This window comes from Octopus bimaculoides, chromosome 4, assembly GCF_001194135.2.
Source record: "Octopus bimaculoides isolate UCB-OBI-ISO-001 chromosome 4, ASM119413v2, whole genome shotgun sequence".
NCBI lineage: Eukaryota > Metazoa > Mollusca > Cephalopoda > Octopoda > Octopodidae > Octopus > Octopus bimaculoides.
In genome coordinates this window covers 140,542,974-140,569,107 of record NC_068984.1, presented here as the reverse complement: position 1 = coordinate 140,569,107, position 26,134 = coordinate 140,542,974, and the positions used below count along the sequence as shown (strand labels likewise).

At 38.8% G+C, this 26,134-nt stretch overlaps 1 protein-coding gene across 1 annotated transcript in view; it reads right to left on the bottom strand.

Annotated features, from left to right (window-relative positions):
• LOC106877930 (protein argonaute-2) overlaps window positions 1-26,134 on the bottom strand; it is a 59,362-nt gene that overhangs the window by 24,637 nt on the left and 8,591 nt on the right. The window contains exons 2-6 of the mRNA XM_052967533.1: window positions 7,860-7,889; window positions 4,775-4,909; window positions 2,636-2,837; window positions 1,770-1,890; window positions 464-645 (exon numbers count right to left, since the gene is read on the bottom strand). Of these exons, the coding sequence (XP_052823493.1) occupies window positions 464-645; window positions 1,770-1,890; window positions 2,636-2,837; window positions 4,775-4,909; window positions 7,860-7,889 (670 nt within the window). The remainder of the gene's footprint in view (window positions 1-463; window positions 646-1,769; window positions 1,891-2,635; window positions 2,838-4,774; window positions 4,910-7,859; window positions 7,890-26,134) is intronic.

Below are 26,134 nucleotides of genomic sequence, written 5' to 3'. Positions count from 1 at the left end.
CGATTCATTAATGGTTGCAACAGGGATGGAGACTATTGTATCTTGTGTTAAGTAAAGCTAGTGTTAGGAACATAAATTGTGACTAAGGTTTGGTGGAAGATTTTAATTCTAAACTTTTGAAAACAAAACATTTGTACTACAGAGCCAGAGGCGGTTTCAGCTGGGTTGGTATCAAAAGGGTTAAAGCAGTGATTTTCAATCAATTTTTGCCTATGGACCCCTCTGATTCCTCTTTTACTCAGGTGGACCCTCATAGCCGTTCAATGCTTAAAAAATCCTATTATATCACAAGGAATTGTATAACAGAATTGTTAAAATATTTTGAGTATTATAGAATTATGACCAATTTATTGCACAAACTTTAACAACAAAATCTTATATGGACCCAGAAGGGTCACATGGACCGCAGTCAAGAACTGATTTAAAGCCTCAAAGAAATTCACATCAAATAAGTTCCACTCACATCATACTTGGTTGGTGTCGCATCACTACATCCAAAGCTTGTGTAGCATCATATGGAATTTTCTGGGTTCGTCCTGAGAGGGCCTCTTCAAGTGCAAACAGGTTAACTTGTGCTACCCATTTAATCCCTACTTTAAATATCCGATCCTTTCCCTCTCCTGGCAAAGTCACCTCAAGCTCAACCTAATTGAAGAAAACAAAAAGAAAAAGTTTAAACAAAAAAAAAGCATTATTTACATTTGACGGATATTTGTCCTCATCTTGTTTGTTGTTGACACGTTTCGGCTGATATACCCTCCAGCCTTCTTCAGGTGTCCCGGGGAAATTTCGAACCTGGGTTCTCATTCCTAAGGTATCTTTCGATATTATTATTATTATTATTATTATCCACTGCCTGGAATCGAACTCAGAATCTTGGGATTAGCAGCCCGCGTTTTTAACCACTATGCCATATGCCCGTGGGCAATGTCTTTTAGTGATTACATTTCAGAGATTTCAAATTTGGAAAAGAAAAAAAAATTTGACAAACAAACAAGAAATCGTTGCAGTGGAATTAAGATATAGAACAATTAATAAGACTGACTGGTTGAATACCTATACATACCAGCCCCCACCCCACCCTCCACCCCACACCACTGACATTATCCAAAGAAAAGGCAAAGACAATACAGCTTGGCACCAGTGACATTGCAACTCATTTCTACAGCTGAGTGAACTGGAGCAACGTGAAATAAAGTGTCTTGCTCAAGAACACAACACGCAGCTTGGTCCAGGACATTGAACTCAATCTTACGACTGCACTGGTTTTGGTCATGAGATGCAGATGGAGGCCAACAGCTCCATAAAGAAGTGCCAATCTCTCAAAGTGCATGAACACATAGAAGAGGGAGACCCAGAAAAACATGGGACAAAGTGCTGAAGGACAACCTCAGGATGCTGAAGCTTTCAGCTGGGATGACAAAGGACCGAGATATCTGGTGCTTTACTGTGCTCAAGAAGACCCGTGCTTCACAACAGAAGTGTCAAGGCCATCCCTCTGCTGAAGAGGATTGACCTACAAGGGCCGTGTGCCATTGCCACGTAAAAGCACTCATAAGGCGTCACTTCGAAAGCACCCAACACACACTGTAAAGTAGCTGGCATTTGGAAGGGCATTCAGCCATAAAAACCAAGTCAAATCAGACTAGAGCTTGGCACAGCTTTCCAGCTCTGGTCAAACCATACAATCCATACCAGCTTGGAAAACAGATGTTAAAGGAAGATGATGATGATATTAGTAAGAAAACTATATCTGTTGCAAGACTTACCCGTTCTCTATCAAAAGGAAGAAGCATTCGACTGTATAAATTTTTTCTACCATCAAAAACTGGTTTTTCTCCATGGAATATTTTAGCACTGTAAGCCTGTACCATGGTTTCTACAATCTCTCTAAAACACAAAAACGAAAAGAGAAAAATGTTAAGTTTACTACGATCAATCATATGGAGACGGCAAACTTACTATTAGCCTCGTGAGACAGAGGCGATGTCAAAGGAACCTTATTGAAGAACAGACATGCAAAAAATATGTGGGAGAAAGAGAAACTTCTTTCAGGACCAGACTCAACAACTTCAATTCTTTGTTAAGTATGCAAGAGAGGTGAATCTAATACTGAAGTTTCTACACACTTGATGTTTCTACTAATGTAGCCAATAAGACATCCAGCATGTCCGGAAAATTCACCATATGGACAATGATAAAGCATAATAAATCAGCATTTTAAAAAATAAATAATTTTTAAAAAATGAATGAGAAAAGATTTTATAAAAGCATTAAATAGCTAAGTCTTTATTCGACATCAAACATTAAAAAAAAAAACATGATGAAATCATTTAAAATGAAATTTTTTATGGTGAATTTTCCTATGGCAAAATTTCCTGTAACCAGCATCCAGTCTGATTCAGGATTATTTATCAACTCTGCAGAGTGGTTGGTGTTAGGAAGGGCATCCAGCTGTGAAAACCCTGCCAAAACAGACACAGTAGCCTAGGGTAGTTCTTCTACCAAGCAGTCTCTTGTCAATTGTCCTACCCATGCATGCATGGAAGATGGCCATTAAACGATGATGAGAAAACCAGTTTCAGCAAATTTTACTTTTTATTTAATGAAGGGAATTATAGCAATGGTTGTTTACCTGTTTACCCGGCGTGGACATTTGTCTGGTGATATGCTCACCTCATAATGGTGAATGTTGTATTTAGGAAATGAAATCTTGAAAAAGTTTGCTCGTAACTGGATCGGTCTGCCAAGCTGGCCGACATTAGGCCGTGATGGTGAGACAAAATCTGGAAGTGTTGTTGGAACATCAACGATACTACCCTGTGTGGGTTGTAATGCTGGGATGGAACCAAAATAGAAATTTTGATAAAAGAAAAATGTCATATTACATAATTCTCAAACATTGCATGAAATATGCAACTAGATATCTAACTTTGCATTTTACAAACTAGAGAGCAAAATAATTACAGTTAATAGTCATCAATATGGCGGCAAACTGGCAGAATCGTTAGCACGCTGGGCGAAATGCTTAGCGGTATTTCATCTGTTGATACGTTCTGAGTTCAAATTCCGCCGAGGTCAACTTAGCCTTTCATCCTTTCGGGATCGATAAATTAAGTACCAGTTACACACTGGGGTCGATGTAATCGACTTAATCCCTTTGTCTGTCCTTGTTTGTCCCCTCTATGTTTAGCCCCTTGTGGGCAATAAAGAAATAAGTATTTTGTTCATCTTTATGTTTTGAGTTTATGTTTATGTTTTGAGTTCAACTTTGTCTTTCATCCTTCCAGGGTTGATAAAATAAGTACCAGTCATGCACTGGGGTTGATGTAATTTATTTCTTAATTGCCCACAGGGGGGCTAAACATAGACAAGTACTCTACAGTAAGAGTGCATAAACTGCACCTCTCTGCCAAGCCAATTCCCCAGCCATTGCAGCAGAGAAGGCTCACCAAACCAGTAAGATCACTAACTCACAAACTGCTTCCACACCCAGCTGTGGCTGGGAGAGAACATGCCGAGGCTTCAGTCCTGCAGTGGACCAAACATAGGCAAATCCAATTCAAACCTCAATTAAATATTTAATTGTTTCATGCTATCCTAACAGGACACTATATATCCAGATCTAACTAGCCGTTGTCATGACACCACTCTCAAAACATGAATAACCTGTACCTGATTCTGTTTCCTTCACGCATTCATTTGTTCATTAAAATCAGTTTTCCTTACCAATATGCATTTGACAAAGGAAATAAATGAAGCAGAAAGTCATCAAATTTTCTAAGGAAATGGAATGAATAAAAAGAAAAGCCGTTAGAAAACTGATTATAGCAGCGACTCCATCTAAGAATATCTGAAGAAGGAATTTTATTCCAAAATATTATATCAGACTATGGATGACTAAATTACAACAGGTACAGAGCCCATTGCTTGTATTATAGTGCATTGTTGTACCATTCAAAACTTTTTATTCTTTATAAAGTACTATATTTTATTGCATTCTCTTGGAAAATTTGAAGACTTTCTATATTTGTATATTAAACAAACTTAGGAACGATTACTTCTTTTCTTCTGGCTAATATTATTATTATTATTATTATTATTCTGTACACTATTAAACATATATATATATATATATATATATATATATATATATATATATATATATAGTCCAAATAAAGGTTACAAACCTTAAGGGATAGCAAAATCCTATGAAAGTACTGGTTAGTTACCTATCCAAAGAATGTTGAACATTACAGTTAATACTCAACTGCTAAGTAAATAATATAAACCGTGGTTTATATATATTTATCTATTACAATAAGATAAGAAAATAGAGAGATAATTAATAAATTATTATTTATTAATTAAAAAATTGACACATTTTAATAAATTATTATTTATTAATTATCTATCTATTTTCTTAACTGTTCCTTTCTACTCTAGGCACAAGGCCTGAAATTTTGGGGGAGGAGGCCTGTCGATTAGATCGACCCCAGTATGCAACTGGTACTTAATTTATCGACCCCAAAAGGATGAAAGGCAAAGTCAACCTCAAGGATGTGAATATTCATTGATTCAGATATAAATCACTAGACGAAGCATATGTTAACGAGCTGTTTCAATACTAATAGATAAATAAGTATTTGACAGAGAAAAGCTAGAAAAGACAGGGACTGAATAATAAAGGGGTCTCTTGAAACAGGAATAACCTGGATGAATCAGTTTATTTTTAGGAGGATCATTTGGTGGAAGAATGTTAAAAAGGTCATACCTGAGGGAAGTCCACCAGGTGGTGGCCCACTCGGTGGCGGCCCGACTTGTGGTAGTCCGCCAGGTGGAATTCCACCTGGGGGCAGTCCGCCAGGTGGAACCCCACTTGGGGGCATTCCGCCTGGCTGTAGCCCACCTGAAAAAAAAGAGAGGAAAAATTTATTATTAATATTATTATTATCATTACTATTAATAAAGTTTTGAATGGTACAACAATGCACTGTAATACACTGTTTGCAGGAGGAAAAAGTGAGAGAAAGTTGTGGCAAAAGAGTCAGCAGAAGTTTGTCATTACTTTCCGCCAGTGTCGCGTGGAGCTTAGGTGTTTTGCTCATAAACACACACATCACCCGGTCGGAGATTCGAGCCCATGATCCCTCGACCGCGAGTTCACTGCTTAGCCACTAGGCCATGTGTCTCCACATGGCACATCAATAGTTTGTCATATTATTGGCTGCAGTCCACAAAGCCATTGCTATAAACTGTCTTCCTAGTTGAAGCACAGAAAAAAAAAAAGAAAAAAAAAACAATCACTGGACATTAATGTCCAGTGATTTATTTCATGGGGCTTCAGTATGAAAGTCTGGTTACATTATTTCTTCAGCTGTGCAGTTTTTCTGTATGTAGTAAACGGTATTCCTTCCAGTTCTCTCTTAGCCTGGGTTCTAATACAGAAATAAATTTGCACACCCAGCAAACTACCCAGTCTTTTGTTTTCAGGTATCACTATGGTATTTCAACCACTTATAGCTGTTATTCAGAGGCCATATGTAGTAATTTACTCACTTGCACTTGTCATCCACTTTTAATTGTTATACACATGTGAAATAATATGGCTTCACCTTTAGACATTTTAACACTTGTTGGCATGACCTCCTGCAGCGCCAATTTAAGTGTTCATTTCTTTGGACTTTGAGTAATCCTGTGGCAAAACTCCTGAATAACTTCCAGCATTCGAACTGTAGTGTCTCTGTTTCGAGGTGTTGTGCACTAACCATGTAGCGCACCACTTCTGAACCAATTTTTGTATTGTTCTCTTTGCTAGTAAGCCTTTACCCTGAAACTTGACTTCAAAAATTTGACACATTTGTTCAACAGAACCCCTCACATGCACTTCCACAAGCTCTGGAGAAGACCCCCTTTAGTCATGAATGACCATGGGATTGCACTGAGAAAGTTACCCTCCGAGGAACAAGTCCGGGCAAGGTTGTTTATGGAAGACCAGCAGTCACCCAGGCATACCAGCCTCCCCTCTCAACGCCACTGATGTTATCCAAGGCAAAGGCCGATACAGCTTGGCACCAGTGATGTCGCAACTCATTTCTACAGCTGAGTAAACTGGAGCAACGTGAAATAAAGTATCTTGCTCAAGAACACAACACGTATCCCGGTCCGGGAATCAAACTCACAACCTCACAATCGTAAGCTCAATGCTCTAACCACTGAGCCATGCGCCTTCACAAGCTCTACTCCTTCCAATATTGAGTACGTAATCTAGCAGAAAAGGCTAGAGATGTCCATGCATTGCAATCTTACAATCAACTAATGTGGTGAGGCTGCGGTGAAGATAAGATGGCAAACAGTCAACAAATGCACCATCTTTGTGCAGTAGTTACAAACAGTCAAAATAACGCAGTGGCATTTGCAAATGAAAGGCTGGGTGCTTTGTCATGTGTGTAAATTTATTTCTGAATTTAAACTATGTTATGGAACCTGGGCTACTAATTTTTGTATACCACCCTGTACATCAACAAATTGTTAGATATACAAGTACACACACATATACATTAACAGACACACACACACACACAACCATTAGTGAAACTGGATTGCAAAATACAGTAATATTAGAACTACCAACAGTGCTAGTAAAATTATACAGCTTTTCTTAGGGAGACAAAATCTAAAATCAGCTCAGATGTTTGAGAATGGAATCAAAATGGTAAATAATGTAAGTGGTGTTTAGGGTAGAAATTGGTCTCATAATAAATTAATTGCCGAGTTTAGAATTACTGTGATGACATGGATGTAACTGAATTAACAACTTGGCTTCTGAAAATAAATACAACTTTAAATTGGAAACTGGTATTTCATTTCAAGCATTTACCACTTACTTTGCAAAGTAATTAAAATAAAAAGAAAAGAAATGAAGAATGTACTCAGCTTATTCATCAAGAGACTCTCATGGATAGCTCTTAACTCTTATCCTGTCCCGTCTATCACACATAATACACAGGACATAATTCCCAGGCATCCATACATCCTGTTTGATGCACATTCTTAATTGTTTTTTTTCATCCACTAGAGTAACTTGGGAGTTACAAAAATGAAGGTTTTTATTCTTCAGAACATATTTAATAATGGACAGGGTAAACTAAATGTCTGAAAACAAGCATACATTATTTACATTTGACGGATATTTGTCCTCATCTTGTTTGTTGTTAACACAATGTTTCAGCTGGTATACCCTTCAGCCTTCATCAGGTGTCTTGGAGAAATTTTGAACCTGGGTTCTCATTCCTAAGGTATTTCCCCAAGACACCTGATGAAAGCTGGAGGGTACATCAGTCGAAACGTTGTGTTAACAACAAGATGAGGACAAATATCCATCAAATGTATGGGAGACCCCCTTCGGTCATGACTGACCATGGGATTGCACCTACAAAGTTACTCTCCGAGGTACAAGTTCGGGCAAGGTTGTTTATGGAAGACCAACAGTCACCCATGCATACTGGCCTCCCCTCTCTATGTCACCAATGTTAGCCAAAGGAATGGCAAAGGCCGATACAGCTTGGCACCAGTGATGTTGCAACTCATTTCTACAGCTGAGTGAACTGGTGCAACGTGAAATAAAGTGTCTTGCTCAAGAACACAACACGCAACCCGGTCTGGGAATCGAACTCACAACCGTAAGCTCGACACTAACCACTGAGCCATGCGTCTTCACTGTCCGTCAAATGTAAATAATGTACATAATTCCTCATCTCTTAAATATAGAACTGTACAAGCATGGAAGTTTACAACAAACATATGAAAATGCTTTGAACAAGCAAAGGGTAAAAACTATTTTAAAATACACAACTTACCAGAAATTTGGGGGTTCATGCCAGGCCCTCCTGAAGGAAAAAAAAAAAGAAAAATGTATAAATATACCAACATCATATTTTATATAAGGTGAAAATCAGGATGGAAAATGAAGAAAAGAAGAAAAAAACAGCTTAGGTTGTATGGTTAAGAAACTTGCTTCACAAACAAATGGTTATAGGTTCAGTCCCACCTTAGGAAAAAGTTTACTGTAGCCCTGGGTTAATTAAAGCCTTGAGACTGGATTTGGTAGAGAGAAACTGAAATACTTTTGTGCACATGCATCTGTTCATTAATGCATTTGTGTATGCACGCACACATTTGCATGTGTGTGTGTGCACATCTGTCTGAACACTGTAGGATGCGTGTAAGCAATTGTCATCCTTATACAAAGAAATGTAGTGTGGTTTCCAGGTTTCCATGAAATACTTGTCCATTCCTGGGGGGGGGGGGATACTACCTTGCTGGGAAAAAAGTACGAGTTGGAAACAGGATATTGTAAATCCTATATTTACTTAGTTTGAATAAAAGACAACACAGATCCAAGGCTTTCGGCCATAGTTCTGCTCAAACAAGGTTGACCTGGGGTTAAATAACAACAGTTTTGAATTAATGTCCAACATAGTTTTGTAGTCCTGAATTAAACCAAACATGGCATATTTTGTCAGAGGGGTCTGCTATATTTGTATTTGAGGTGCTTCCCAATCATGTGGTCTTGGGTTCAGTCCCACTGAGGGGCATCTTAGACAAATGTCTTCAATTATAGCTCTGGGCCAACAACAGGTGTGTTTCCAACCGGTGTTGGTGTGTTTATGTCTTTGTAACTTAGCAGTTCCACAAAAGCGACCAATAGAATAAGCATAAGACTTAAAAAGAAAAAAGAACTGGGGCCAATTTGTTCGATTAGGGTTGACATCAGGCTGTAGAAAACCTGTCTCAACAGATTCCATCTGGCCCCATGCAAGTATGGAAAACTGAACGTTCAAGATGATGAAATCTATTTGAGCTGATTGGATTAACAACAACAACAACAGTGGCAACAATACTTTATTTCCAAGACTACAATGGAATCTATACATTTTGTTAGTTCCAAATATTGGTCCACACTGCTGATCAATACAAATTCCAAAATAGAATATAAAAGGAAACTAGAGAGAATTCTTGAAGAAAATGGTTTCCACCTGCAATGGATGTTTATGAGCAGATTTTCAAAATAAATAGACTCTCTGGTGGTGTATATATACTATTCATAATTAACTGAAAGACATGATGTGATCTGTAAGAATGGAATTTTGGCATTGTTGTACATTGATCAGTAGATAGATAATGGGAAGAAGAGAAGAAAAATAAGAAATAAAGCAAGGAAGCAAAAGTACAACATTAAAATAAATAAGATAAAATACAAAAGAAACAAAAAGATAGAAAAAAAACATGAGAACAAAATAACAAAAAATAGCCAGAAGAAAAGTTAAAATTAGAATGTTGAATATGATGCAAGTACACACACACACACACACACACTATTTTGACCTTACAAACTTCACTTCAATCATCATCACAACTGCATCATCTGCTAAGTGATCACAAAATAGCCAACGTATAAAAAGAGATTCGTTGAACACAGTAAGTGTTCCAACTAACGAGGAGACTCCAGGAAAAATATTAGTGTTACAGACTTCAATTAATAAATGTGCTGACGGAAAGTGGAGAATAGGTATGGGTGTGGCTGTATGGTAAGAAGTTTGCTTCACAACCACATGGTTCCAGGTTCAGTCCCACTGCACGGCACCTTAAGGGTCTTCTATTGTAGCCTTGCAAGTAGATTTGATAGGCAGAAACTGAAACAATCCCAAAGGCAGAGAGTTGGCAGAATTGTTAGCATGCCGGGCGAAATGCTTAGCTGTGTTTCGTCTGCCGCTACGTTCTGAGTTCAAATTCCGCCGAGGTCGACTTTGCCTTTCATTCTTTCGGGGTAGATAAATTAAGTACTAGTTACGCACTGGGGTCGATGTAATCAACTTAATCCCTTGTTTGTCCCCTCTATGCTTAGCCCCTTGTGGGCAGTAAAGAAATAAGAAACTGAAACAATCCCATCATATTTATATCTGTGGCTGTGTTTGTCCCTCAACACCACTTGACAACCATTGTTGGTGTGTTTACATCCCATCACTTAGCAGTTCAACAAAAGAGACCAACAGAATAAGTACCAGGTTTAAAAAATAACCGATTCATTCAACTAAAATTCTTTAAGAAAGTACCCCAGCATGGCCACAGTCTATTGACTGAAACAAGTAATGGATAAAACGATAGTTCAAAAGCTTTATTCTTTACTCTAGGAACAAGGCCTGAAATTCTTGAGGTGGGGGCCAGTCGATTAGATCGACCCCCAGTGCGTAACTGGTACTTAATTTATCGACCGCGAAAGGATGCAAGGCAAAGTCGACCTCGGTGGAATTTGAACTCAGAACATAAAGACAGATGAAATACTGATAAGAATTTCGCCTGACGTGCTAACGGTTCTGCCAGCTCGCTGCCTTAATTCAAATGCTTTATTGAAAATTTGTGGCTTCCAAGTTTTTTAAATTTTTTACACACAAAATCTCCAAAATTCCAGGCGCGCACGCACGCACGCGCGCGCGCGCGCTCAGGCATAGATTCCATTGTAGTTTTGGAAATAAAGTACTGTTGCCACTGCTGCTATTGTTAATCCAATCAGCTCTAATAGATTTCCTCATCTTGAACATTCACTTTGCCATACTTGCACGGGGCCAGATGGAATCTGTTGAGACAGGTTTTCTACAGCCTGATGTCAACCCTAATCGAACAAATTGGCCCCAGTTCTTTTTCCTTTTTAAGTCTTATACTTATTCTATCAGTCGCTTTTGTGGAACTGCTAAGTTACAAGGACATAAACACACCAACTGGTAATTAACATCATGATTTAGAGTCTTCCCCTACCCAGCCTCCTTTTATAGACAATTACTCTATATTACCAACTGACTACTCCTAATGTCTTCTTTCCTCCCTGGGGAAAAGGGATACTTATGACAATATTTATGACCATACCTAGCCATGAGCGGTCAACTCACTTTTGCTCTTCATTCCAAACAGACACAGTCCTCTAGTCTTAGATTTAGTAGTTGATAAAGAGACAAATGAATTAGAAATGAACCACAACCCTTTACAAGCTATGACCTCAGTGGGCTTCATGCAATTCTTGGAAGTGTAGTCTATTTTTAGCTACAATAATGACAACATGAATTTCTTCCAACTTCCTGCTCTGTTAAAAGATTTGAGAAAAATTACATTAACGTGTCCAACCGGTTAAAATTCTATTTATTTATTTGTGCATTTAAACTGATGTAATGATTGCATTGTTCAATTAAATGGCGCCACTTGAAAAGGTTGTATTGCATCACTACTTGATATCCTGTTGCTTATTCTGATTATATATATGTGTATATATATGTGTGTGTGTATATATATATATATATATATATATGTGTGTGTGTGTGTGTGTGTGTGTGTGTCTACATATCAATGAAAATGTTTAGATGTTGATAATGAAAATCAGATGTGAAATCGAAGGCAAGAACAGAAAAGGGTTTAACTAAACCAACAAACGCCACAACTTCATTTTCCCCAATGTTATCTCCACGTTCACTATCAAGAGCTTAGACATAAGAAACCTTGCCATCAGAGATATGCAAAATAGAATTTAAAAAACAAGAAGAAAAAAAATGGAGCTGACGACTATAAAACATTCTTTACAAAACAAAAATATACACAAAAAACACCAATACAAATATACAGTTTTCATTATTACTGGAGTCTTTGGTTATTTTTGTGTTTAGTTTTATTTTGTTTGTGTGTTTATTTCGAAACATTCAAGAAACTCAGTAAATCAATCTTTACCATTTTGTTTCTTCCCCTACTATCTTTTGTGCGAAATTTCCATTTAATCTCAGACCCTGAAGTCTATTCTATTTGCATGGCCTACTTTTCCTTCATTCTTAGTACACTACAAAAATATATCCAGTCCCAAATATCCATTCTGTAAATACAGTTCATTTCTCTTTTTCCATCATTTTTTAACAAACAATAAATGTATTTATTTGTATAATCCAGAAATATTCACTAAAACCAGTCTCTTTCTTTCCCATTACTTCATTAGCAAACAAATCATTTACTAATTCTTATTCTTTTTAGTTTCCTTTTCTCTCAATCCAATGAATAAAACAAATAGTTTAGATTTTTTTCATTGCTGAAATTGCTTAGTTTAAAGACAAAATAAAATGACCTTTCCATTAGCATAAACTTAAAGCATAACCAGACATAGCTGTGTGGTTACGAAGCTCATTCTGCAGCCATATGGGCTTTCAGTTTAGTCCTACTGTGTGGCTCCTTGAGCAAGTCTTTCTTTGTTTACTATAGCACAGGGCAAACCAATGTCTTGTAAATAAATTTAGTAGACAGAAACCGTGTCAAAGTACATTGTTGTTGGCACTCCGTCGCTTACGACGTCGAGGGTTCCGGTTGATCCGATCAATGGAACAGCCTGCTTGTGAAATTAACGTGCAAGTGGCTGAGCACTCCACAGACACGTAGTTCTCGGGGATATTCAGCGTGACACAGTGTGACAAGGCTGACCCTTTGAATTACAGGCACAACAGAAACAGGAAGTAAGTGTGAGAGAAAGTTGTGGTAAAAGAGTACAGCAGGGTTCGCCACCATCCCCTGCCGGAGCCTCGTGGAGCTTTAGGTGTTTTCACTCAATAAACACTCCCAACGCCCGGTCTGGGAATTGAAACCGCAATCCTATGACCGCGAGTCCGCTGCCCTAACCACTGGGCCATTGCGCCTCCACCAAAGTCCATTAAGGGTGTATTATTATTATGCAGACAGAAACTAGGAAAGCTCATTACATATGTGAAAAACAAAAAAGGTTCATCTATTTTGGCCATCTTCAAAGAAGCAGGCGTCTGGAAAACATTATCATGGAAAGAAGAGTAGAGTATAATAGATCAAAAAGCAGGCAATGAATGTAATGGAGGGACAATATCATGAGCTGGTTGGACAAGAGTGGCAAAGCAGCTAGAGAACTTGCCCTAATTCAGGAAGGTTTTTGTTGTAGTGTCATCAATATGCTGCAGAAGTACAGTACAGGATGAGTTTATTTAATAAAAACAGATGAATGAGTTCTCTTGTATTGCTACAATTGTTTCATTAAAGAGTCTTTATTGTGACTAAACCTTGATACACTCGGGTATGCAGTATGCACAATACTCTTTTACTTGTTTCAGTCATTTGATTGTGGCCATGCTGGAGCACTGCATTTAGTCGAGCAAATCGACCCAAGGACTTATTCTATGTAAGCCTAGTACTTATTCTATCAGTCTCTTTTGCCGAACCGCTAAGTTGCGGGGGGCGTAAACACACCAGCATCGGTTGTCAAGCGATGTTGGAGGGACAAACACAGACACACAAACACATATATATAGATATACACATATATATACGACGGGCTTCTTTCAGTTTCCGTCTGCCAAATCCACTCAGAAGGCTTTGGTCGGCCCAAGACTATAGTAGAAGACACTTGCCCAAGGTGCCACGCAGTGGGACTGAACCCAGAACCATGTGGTTCGTAAGCAAGCTACTTACCAGACAGCCACTCCTATGCCTACAATGTCCATAAAATTATATATATTATTCAACTCTCAACTCATCAGGTTTACCAAATAAACAAATTAGTGATATGTTGGTTAATCAACTGGATGCTGAAAATGCAGGTGCCAGCATAATAATGCACCAGCAGCTCCAGAATTCAATCGTCAGAAGGGAAGAGGTTATTAAAAAAAAAACAAAGCAAAACCAAACTTGCTATCTTCAGTTTAGTTTCCCTGCCTAACCACACCAATACTCATGAATGTTGAGTAATGACAAAGTACGATCGCAAATGCAACTGGCCAAAATGAGGTTCCTCTGAAGGGTCTTTGGAGGACTGTTACTTAACAGGGTGCATAGCTTGAAGATCAGGGAGTCTCTCCACTATTTCACCACACTGAGAGGTCACAGCTCCAGTATTATGAACGTGTCATCAAAATGTATCGTCTTTGTAAATACTGACAGAACAGCATATATAGGATATACATCTGATATATGATCTCCTATCAGTACTTAAGCATTGGAAAAAAATATATCTTTCTACTTGTACTACAATACATTTCAGCACTTCAAAAACAAACATGTTTGCTTACATATCGTGTTGTTATCTTCTTTGTGTTCTATTAATAAATCTTATTGGATCAACTGAGATATGAGATGAGATGGGAAATTGTAAGGAATTATTTTCTATCAAGTTTGGCACAGATGCTAATAAAGGGCTGATTAGATATTTTAGGGTGCTAAATTGCAAACCTCATTCTTCTAAATTCAATTCATGCAAAAAGTCAACTGTCTCTACATGTCTTATTTCTTTATTGCCCACAAGGGGCTAAACATAGAGGGGACAAACGAGGGGATTAAGTCGATTACATCTACCCCAATGCATAACTGGTACTTAATTTATTGACCCCGAAAGGATGAAAGGCAAAGTCGACCTCGGCGGAATTTGAACTCAGAACGTAATGGCAGACGAAATACCGCTAAGCATGTCTGACATTGATGAAGAATCAGTTATGAGTTGAATTAAAAGCATCTATCCTCGTTTATCACAGATTCATTCATCACTGGTCCAGAATAACATGCTACAATCAAGTGTGAACTGTGTTGCATTCATCACAAACTATGATACTGTGGGGCTGAAAAGGGCCAGAAGTATAGGGTCAGCTGAGGGGCCTTGCTGGAAGAAGAGGAGTGAGGAAGGTCATGTGAGTGGAAGCATGACCAGCATGGACCTCTTTCACCTTGGGGCTGTCGTATGGGATAGACATGTATGGCAACACGAGTTGAGGGAATCTGTTGTTAGGTTTTGGCCAGAGGTCAGGTGGGTAGGGTTCCTACAGATAGATCCCAGCTGGAAAGGATCAACACTGTAAGAGAACCCAGAAGGTAGGGAATTGTGCCCCCACCACCATACCACAGATAACACGTGTCAACTATAAAAGATTCTACTTATTATTTTCAGGGGTTTTTTTTTTTTTATTTACTGATCATATGTTAGTAAATTTTACTTGAAATATTTTTCCAAACATGAAACCAAATCATGTGTATCTAAAAGCTCTTTGGAGGTGTAATCTGGATAAACTGGAGACAACTTGGGGGTCTCTGAACCAAACCTCTTTTCCCTTATGTTCTACGATTCCTTTATCACTAATTCATTTGACAGTGTTATTTTGGTGCCAAACACCTGTGATAAGGATAGAGGTCTCTTTCATGCTCTAAAAACATTTTGCTATAACTAGTTACAGGTACATCAACACACACACACACACACACCTGTACATTCATACTGTCAAGAGAGAAACTAAAAGGTAGATAATGAAAGCGGTAACAGCTGAGGATAAAACAGGTTCTTTTTTAAAGTTTTTATTGATGAGAAAATATATTTTGCAAATTATAATCAACTACCAGGTCAATATGTATATATATTTAATCCATCTATCCTCACTATATACAGTGTAACTGTAAGCACAGGCATGCCTGTGTGGTGAGAAAGTCAGTTCTCAACCACATGGTTCCCAGTTCAGTCCTACTGCATGGTACCTTGGACAAAGGTCTTCCACAAACGCTGGCTCAACCAAAGCTTTATGAATGGATTTGATTGAGCAAATTGAAAGCCTATAGTTTATATATGTATATATTAATTAATTAATTAATCAATCAAAATGCACAGTATTAATTATCCATTACAGCCTATCTTACCAATCACTTTCGCACCGGGTATTAAACCAGATGTTAGATAACAGCACAATTAAGTATGCCACATGCTCATCAGAGCTAGCAGGTATGGAAAAAAGATATGGAAACTGCTCCGATACTGGAAGTGAAAAAAAACGTATCTGGTCTGTAGGTGCTGTGAGAAAAGAGAAAACAAACTAAAGAGGGGTTAAACCAAGTGTTATGTCCCTGACATAAGTATTTGAGATGCTATAAATACCAATCCATAACTCCTACACACATTTTCAGAAAACTCTCATATACAGTTTCTTGGAGACCTTTGGGGTCAAGGGACATAATTCTTGATATAACCCCTATTCAGTTCATGTTTTTCCACAGCACTCACAAGTAGATGTCTTTTTTTTTTCATCTCCAATAACACAGAACTGTTGTCCTATTTTTTACCATATTTGCCTGCTCTGACAAACACATGGTGTTACTTAACTGTGTTATTATAAAACATTTGGCTTAATACCCTGTGCGAAACCGATTAGTAAGATCGGCCATAATGGATGCATATTTTTCCAACTTACAGATTCTTAAACATCTATATATATGTATGTGTTTGCATTTGCCCCCACAACTACTTAACAGGTGGTAGTTTGTTTACATCCCCTTGGTAGTTTGGCAAAAGTAGACCGACCAATAGAATAAGTACCAGGCTTAGAAAAAAATTTTTTGTTTTAAATAAGTACTGGGATCAATTTATTCAACTAAAACCATTAAGGTGCTGCCCCAGTATGGCCACAGTCCAATGACCAAAACAAGTAAAAGATAAAAGATCTATGTCATCACTCCCTCCACACAAGGATAGTGAACAAGGACGAAAAGAAAAAAAAAACTACTTACTTTCTCGTATAACACACACACACACACACACACACCCTCTCCGCAGACCAAGCACACTACCCAGACCCATTACAAACACCCACCCACACCATTACACAGACAATACATATGAATTCCCGCCCATCATATGAACATAATGTGAACCATGACAATGGTATTAGCAGGCAGGTTGCACTGTTGGCCAGGATTGAGGGGAGTTGGAACACACACAAAAAAGGCTTATGACTGACTGACTGACGGAATAATATTCATTTCTATGGTCCGATGGCATAAATACTGTTATGAATATCATAAGCTTATGGTTGCTAAAGAAGTTTGATCTTTTGGGTAATTATCATAAATGCAGAGCGGGGTTTTTTCTCATAATTTTTCTTTTGACAGGCAGCCTTTAACTTTTTACTATCCAATGGGCTTTTAGTGCAATATTTGCATGCTGCTATTTATAGCTATATATGCTAGGAGACTCACTGTTCCTCGGAATAATCTTTTGTTTTGCTTATTTTATTGATTTTTATTTCATTCTTTTTTTTATGAAGGGTCGGGGAAGATATAAGTTTGTATACTTTTGGCGGAAAAAATAAAACAAACCAATAACAAAATAGTATAAAATACATGAAAAATATGGAATATTTGTATATATTCTTTTATTCTTTTATTTGTTTCAGTCATTTGACTGCGGCCATGCTGGAGCACCGCCTTTAGTCAAACAAATCGACTCCAGGTCTTATTCTTTGTAAGCCTAGTACTTATTCTATCGGTGTCTTTTGCCGAACTGCTAAGTTACGGGGATGTAAACACACCAACATCGGTTGTCAAGTGATGGTGGGGGGACAAACACAGACACACAAACATATATATATTATATATATATATATACGATGGGCTTCTTTCAGTTTCCATCCACCAAATCCACTCACAAGGTCCTGGTCAGCCCGAGGCTATAGCAGACACTTGCCCAAGTTACCACGCAGTGGAATTGAACCCAGAACCATGTGGTTAGTAAGCAAGCTACTTGCCACATAGCCACTCCTATATATAGTTTTTTCTTTTGTTTGCTGACCTCATAAGAATTATCCCATTATACACACACTACTAGTTTCAGTCACAAGAATGCAGCCATGCTGGAGCACTGCCATGCTGGAGCACTGCCATGAAGGTTTTAGTTCAACAAATTGCCCCACCTCACCCCAGTATTTTTTCTTTTTGTAAGTCTAGGACTTATTTTATTGATCTTTCTTGCCAACCCACTAAGTTATGAGAACAAAAACAAACTAACAATGGTTGCCAAGCGGCAATGAGAAACACAAACAAGCTTCTACAGTTTCCTTCTATTAAATTCACTCACCACGCATAGGTCTGCCTAGGGCTATAGTAGAAGACACTTGCCCGAGCTGCAGAACCCATGACCACATGGTTGAGAAGCAAACTTCTTAATTGCAGACCCATAAAATCTAAGAATAAAAATAATCATAGGTGCAAGTATGGCTGTGTGGTAAGAAGCTTGCTTCTAAACTACACGGTTGTGAGTTCAGTCCCAATGCATGGCACCTTGGACGAGTGTCTTCTACTACAGCCTCAGGCCAACCAAAGCCCTCTGAGTTGATCTGGTAAGGAGACTGATGGAATAAGTACTAGACTTAAAAATAAACCCTGGGGTTGAATTATTCAACAGAAAACACTTCAGAGTGGTGCTCCAGCATGGCCGCAAACAATGAGCAAGACACCATATTTCCAATTCCGCTCAAAGCACAAACCACTCCTTTGTGAGAGAAATTCTAAATCTATACGTCCCAACCTGGTGGGGGCGGGGTCTGCAAACACCTGGCTGTCCACGAACCAAGTTCAAAATTTTAAAATGCAACAGTATAAAATGTATAATTACTCAGTTAATTATTCAGTTGCATATATCTTTCAACTAAGAGATGAAACTGGGAAAACGAGTTTGTTGTCAGGCAAAATAATTACTGAGTAGACAGACCTTTCAATAACCAGGTGTCCATGTGAAAATTAGTTTAATCAAAAAGAGGGGTTTTGTAGTGCAAAAGAAGGGGGCCACTGTTGTAAGTAGTCACACTGCCTGCTATAAATAGCAGCAAAACCTCCCTCAGATCATGCAGACATCTGTAAAACAGGATAGTTCAATCATAAAGTCTTAGATACATTTATCTCACCCTCATCATTTAACGCCTGTGTCCCACGCTTGTATGGGTTGGATAAGTTGACAGGATCTGACAGGTCAGACGACTGTCAAACTCCAACAGCTGTTTTGGCATGATTTCTACAGTGAGATGCCCTTTCTAATGTCAACCACTTTACAGTGTACTGGGTGCTTCTCCATGTCACAGGCACTAATGGCATTACCAAGTAGCTTGCAAGGCAAGACCCCTTGATTGCAATGGGTGTAGGATTGAGGGAGGCGGCTTCTACCAGGGGTTGAGAGGTTAGAGTACAATGGAGGGATAGGAACAGGGGTCTTGCTGTAAACAAAATACATGGCTGCTCCCCAACTGGCAAAGGAGAGAAGATGGTGGTGATGAGGTGTCAGGATATCTCCTAGGACAAAGGGGTTGAATGTAAAGGGGACGGGGACAAAGGACCAGGAAAAGACAGGGTAATCATAACTGAAAATCCTTTGAACATAAGTCTGCTCAAGCAAGACTGACCTTCACATTAAACACTATCAATAAACTAATAGAGCAACGAGCTGGCAGAATCATTAGCATGCCGGGTGAAATGCCTAGCGATATTTCTTCTGACGTTACGTTCTGAGTTCAAATTCCGCAGAGGTCAACTTTGCCTTTTATCCTTTCGGGGTTGATAAATTAAGTACCAGTTACGCACTGGGGTCGATTTAATCAACTTAATCCCTTTGTCCTCTCTATGTTTCGCCCCCTGTGGGCAATAAAGAAATAAACAATTTCCTGCTTGAAATTAACTCTAGCCTACTTCATCGTCATTTAACCTCAGATCAATCCTGATCGAGCAGGCTTATCATGGAAAGGTATTCAAGTCATGACTATCCTTTTTTTTTTTTGGCTGTGTGGTAAGTAGCTTGCTTACGAACCACATGGTTCCCGGTTCAGTCCCACTGCGTGGCACCTTGGGCAAGTGTTTTCTACTATAGTTTCGGGCCGACCAAAGCCTTATGAGTGGATTTGGTAGATGGAAGCTGAAAGAAGCTCGTCGTATATATGTATATGCGTATGTTTGTGTGTGTGTTTGTGCCCCCAACATCGCTTGACAAACGATGGTGGTGTGTTTACGTCCCCATAACTTAGCGGTTCAGCAAGAGAGACCGATAGAATAAGTACTAGGCTTACAAAGAATAAGTCCTGGGGTCGATTTGCTCGACTAAAGGTGGTGCTCCAGCATGGCCACAGTCAAATGACTGAAACAAGTAAAAGAGAGTAATGGATTTCAGATTCCATTTACCATTTAGCCAATGTGTTCTCATCCACTTTATTTTGCTTAAATTTCATTTTTTTTTTTTTTTTTTTTTTTTTTTTTTTTTTTGCTCCCAAACAAGTCTTGAGGCCATTGTAGCAGAAGGGACCACAAAGAAGGCAAAGGGACCTATAAATTCAAAAGATGTTGATTGATAGAAAACAAGACAATGAAAGTGGGTTCCTGCGAGCAACAGTCCAAGAAAAGTTATTAGAATAAAAAGACTGCAGACTAACAGGAATCTCAACAAAGAAACGATGTGCCTGGGAAGAGAAGCAGGTGACAGGTTTGATGGTGTTGGCAGATGGTAGTAGAGCACAAAGTTCATCAGAGCAATAACCATGGAAATACCTATAGATAAGACACAACAAAGATACATTTTGGCAATTGTTGTAAGGTTTAATTTTTTTTAGATTTGGGTTGCTATTTCTAGCAAGTCAAACAACCATGTAGAGGACAGTTGAGAACTTCTCACACACATTTAAATTTGAAGACCAAAACAATAATTTAACCCTTTAGCATTCCGATCAGTCTCTCAAATCATCATCATCATCATCATCGTCGTTTAACGTCCGCTTTCCATGCTAGCATGGGTTACACAATTTGACTGAGGACTGGCGAACCAAATGGCTGCACCAGGCTCCAATCTGATCTGGCAGAGTTTCTACAGCTGGATGCCCTTCCTAATGCCAACCACTCAGAGAGTGTAGTGGGTGCTTTTTACGTGCCACAGGCACGGGGCCAGTCATGCGGTACTGGCAACGGCCACGCTCAAATAGTGTTTTTTTTACGTGCCACCTGCAGAGGAGTCAGTCCAGCGGCACTGGCAACGACCTCGCTCGAATGCTTTGTTCACGTGCCACCAGCAAAAGTGCCAATAAGGTGATGCTGGTAACAATCACACTCAAATGGTGCTTTTTACGTGCCACTGGCATGGAAACCAGACAGCTGCTCTGGCAGTGATCCAACTCAGATGGTGCTATTAGCACTCCACTAGCATGGGTGCCAGTCATCAAATTTGGTTCAATTTCGATTTATTCACATTGTGTTGAGTTAATCATGAATTCTTATAGCTTCAAGATTACAACAATGTGATTGCCTATTTTTATGTGATTACATAATTCCTGTAATTTGTCATTCATTCATTCATATTACACTCTGTACTAGCCTAATGCTTTACTCTAAAGTATAATGAGTTCTAACAACTGGTTATTAGTATCACTAAACCACTTCTACATGAACTGTCCGAGAAAGCTGTTGGAAAAAAATCACCTGGCAAGACAAGGTCCCAGACATAGAGCTCCTCTCGAGAGCTGATCTGCCAAACATTTACACGCTGCTGAGGAGAACGCAGGTCAGGTGGGCAGGCCACCTTGTGTTCAAATGTCTGATACATGACTACCCAAAAGACTGTTTTGCAGTGAATTGTTAGAAGGAATGCGCACACAAGGTGGGCAGAAAAAGTGTTTCAAAGATATATGCAGAGCCTCCCTGAAGTGCTTTCAGGTAAGCACAGGATTGCCCTGCCTGGCATAACTGCACCAACAGAGGTGCCATTGCTTAACAGAATTGAAGAAGCTTAAAGAAAATGTGAGCTGCACAAATCCTTGCCTTCATTCCCAGCAGACCACCAGTGTCTGACCTGCAGCAGAACCTTCTGAGCACACACTGACCTGATTGGCCACAGCTGGACACACTGTGGTTCATCTTCTCCCACATGATGCCCTGGTCATTGTCAACAGTGGTGGATGAACATTATTATTTACATTTGACGGATATTTGTCCTCATCTTGTTTGTTGTTAACACAACATTTCGGCTGATATACCCTCCAGCCTTCATCAGGTGTCTTGGGGAAATCTCGAACCTGGGCTCTCATTCCTAAGGTCTTTTTCGATATTATTAATATTATTATCACTATTCAGGTCACTGCCTGGAATCAAACTTGGAATCTTGGGGTTAGTAGCCTTCACTCTTAACCACTACCCACGGGCATATGGCATAGTGGTTAAGAGCACGGACTACTAACCCCAAGATTCCAAGTTTGATTCCAGGTAATGGCCTGAATAATAATAATATTGAAAAATACCTTAGGAATGAGAGCAGAGGTTCGAAATTTCCCCAAGACACCTGATGAAGGCTGGAGGGTATATCAGCCGAAACGTTGTGTTAATAACAAACAAGATGAGGACAAATATCTGTCAAATGTAAATAATGTACATAATTCCTCATCTCTTAAATATAGAGCTGTATTATTATTATTATTATTATTATTATTATCTTCATCACCATTAAGGCAATGAGCTAGCATAATCATTAGCATGCTGAATGAAATCCTTAGCAGTATTTCGTTCATCGCTACATTCTGAGTTCAAATTCTGCCAAGACTGACGTTACCTTTCATCTTTTCAGGGTCGATAAATTAAGTACCAGTTAGAGTACTGGGATCGATGTAATCTACTAGTCCTCTGCCACCAAATTTCAGGCCTTGTGCCTATAGTAGAAAGGATTATTATTAAGTTTACACACACACACCACCTCCAGTATCTGTTTACCAAATGCACTCAAGGAATTGATTAGTTAAACCAGGGCTATAACAGAGGGCACTACTCCAAGTGCAGGGACTGAACCTAAAACCTCATGGCTGTGAAGCAAACTTCTATATCACACAGCCACACCTATCAAAAAACACAGGCACACCCTCTCACACTCATCCAACCTATCTTATTTGTAAGATATATAATCTTGTATACATCTTAAGAATGTTCTACTTCAACCCCGAAATACATCTTTCAGATATAAGTCTTCTCACATTATAAGTATAATCATTTTTCTACAGGCAAATGCTAAGTCATGAGAAATCCCCTGTAATTAAATGGTACAATGCACTTTCCCCTCTGAAATTTATTTTACTAGACAAAAGTCTTTCATATATCCATTTTATTAAAACAAAGGTTCAGCAAAGTCTATCATCTCGATACAGTGTTCATAAATGCTGAAATGAAACACTAGCTTAATAATAATTAAGTTATTTGACTAAATTCTTTGTTATATTTAAAGTAATTGAAAGAAACAGAGAATCTCAAAATAAATACTGTAATGAAAGGGTTAAAACATCAGATGGCTAAGAGTAAAACAGCAATTAAAGGGATCTATATGTACAAAATGATTGAGAATCACTGTTTAAGAGCATAGATGTGACTGTGTGGTAAGAAGTTTGCTTTTTAATTTAAGGGCTGAGGAGTCGGAATCGGAAACTATTAAGGGGTAGCTGGAGTCAGTAAAACTATACCGACTGATTCCGACTCACAATATCTTTATTCTTTAATATAAACCAGTTATAACATATAGGCTGACTCAAAGTACAAGCGTATGTATATGCTTTATGAGATATGGTGACCCAAATCAGTTAATTCAGTAAAGAGGAGTCAGAGTCAGAATTGGGGGTGCCAATAGTACAGGAGTCAGAATCAGAGATTTTTGTTTCGACTCCACAACCCTGTTTTTAACCACATAGTTCCAAGTTCAGTCCTACAGCATGGCACCTTGGGCAAGTGCTTTCTACAATAGCCTCAAGCTGACCAAAGCCCTGTGAGTCACTTAGGTAGATGTATGTACATTTACATGTGTGTATGTGTGTGTATTACTATCTCTTTGTTTTGACCGCGAGATGAGTGGCACCATCATGCAAGCAGCACCCTTTGTTTTTAATCTATAGAAGCATGTCTGATCACGGGAAATTATCATCTTACGTGGAAACAGATGAGAGACTGTGACAGGAAGAGCATCTGGCCATAAGCAAACCTACCTCAACAAGTTCTCTCCAACCCATGCAAGCATGGAAAAGTGGGCATTAAAACAAGGACGATGATTTCGGCTGACACAGACCAACAGTTTTCTCTCTAATCAGATAAGTTTATCACAGTTTGGTAGAGGTGGGGGCAAGAATTCTGTTACTCCCATCACTTGCTTGATTTTATCTGAATTTCTGAGATGAAGAAACTATCATTATTATACCCCGATAATACAAGAGGCACCTTAAGAACACCAGAGGGTGTGATAGCACACAATGTGACTGTATGCAGCTAAGAAAACTAGTTCAAATATCTAAGGGTATAATGATCACATCACATACGTCTTTCATTTAACCCTGTAGCATTTAAACCGGCCATATTCCAGCCCAAATATTCTGGTCTCTCACACCTACCCTACAATGTCATTTTGGAGATAATCACATCACCAAAATCTCAAATTTCCAAGATAATACAGGATTAATTTAAAACATTGTGAATAAATTTTTTCTTTTTTTTATTGCTCACAGGGGGCTAAACATAGTGGGGCAAACAAAGGGATTAAGTCGATTACATCGACTCCAGTGCGTAACTGGTACTTATTTAATCGACCCCCCCAAAAAAGATGAAAGGCAAAGTCAACCTCGGCAGAATTTGAACTCAGAAAGTAACGGCAGAAGAAATACCGCCAGCTTGCTAACAATTCTGCCAGCTTGCCTACCAACCACATGGTTCTAGGTTCAGTCTCACTGCGTGGCACCTTGGGCAAGTGTCTTCTACTATAGTCTTGAGCTGACCAAAGCTTCATGGGTGAATTTGGTAGATGGAAACTGAAAGCCAATCATATATATATATATATATATATATATATAAATACATTCATATATGTATATATTTGTGTCCGTGTTTGTTCCCCTACCATTCCTTGACAACCGATGCTGGTGCTTTTATGTCCTCGTAACTAGAGGTTTGGCCAAAATAAACTGACAGAATAAGTACTAGGCTTACAAAGAATAAGTCCTGGGGTCAAGTTGTTCAACTAAAGGCGGTGCTCCAGCATGGCCGCAGTCAAATGACTGAAACAAATAAAAGAATAAAAGAAAATATGCATTCCAGTTGACAGAGTAACCTGAATGGTAATGGGTCAAGGATCGAGTTTGTCAGAAGGACAGTGTTTAGGGACTTAGCAGACCTTCCAAGATTGGTGAAATTGATGCAGTTATTTTGATTTTGAACAAGTTAATGGCTGCAGGAAGGGCATGGGGAGGGAGAACAAGTTGGGCTGCTAAGAAATAGGTCCTTGGTTTGAAGTTCTATTTGTGGCAGTAGTGGATAATGGTAAAAGACATGGTCTTTTAACATGTAGATAACAAGGCTGACCCAACGATATTTCTTTATTGCCCACAGGGGCTAAACATAGAGGGGACAAACAAGGACAGACAAAGGGGTTAAGTCAATTACATCGACCCCAGTGCATAACTGATACTTATTTAATCGACCTTGGCGGAATTTGAACTCAGAACGTAAAGACGGATGAAATACCACTAAGCATTTTGCTTGGCGTGCTAATGATTCTGCTAGCTCGTTAGCACCATTTCGCCCATCTATGGTACTAAACGTTTGCCCGAGGTGCCATGCAGTGGGACTGAACCTAGAACCATGTGGTTGGGAAGCAAATTTTTTATTACACAGCAAATATTTGTTGGAATGATTTTTTTCATTTAAAATTCTTAGACGTATGTACCAACTACCTCATTCAAATAGATAACTTTTAGGATATCACCACATTTAACATAGCTATCGGTCAACTGAGGTGGGCATGGATGTCACATAGCATAACAACTGTCAGTGTCCTTCCTGTTTAACTCACACCAGAAAAAACTTCAGGAGGCTATCAAGTTTATAAAGATGATTATCTCCTTGGATGTAATTTAAAGACTAATTGTATTGAATCACTTGATTTGGTAGAGTTTCTACAGCTGGATGCCCTTTCTAACACCAACCACTCCGAGAGTGTAGTGGGTGCTTTTACGTGCCACACACATGCAAGTGTATATGCATACACACACACAAGTGTATATGCATACACACACAAGTGTATATACATACACACACAAGTGTATATACATACACACACAAGTGTATATACATACACACACAAGTGTATATACATACACACACAAGTGTATATACATATGTATGCACGCACACACATCAAGTGTATATGTATACACACATACGTGTATATGTATACATACACACACAAGTCTATAAGCACACACACACACAAATGTATATGCACACACACAGAGTATAT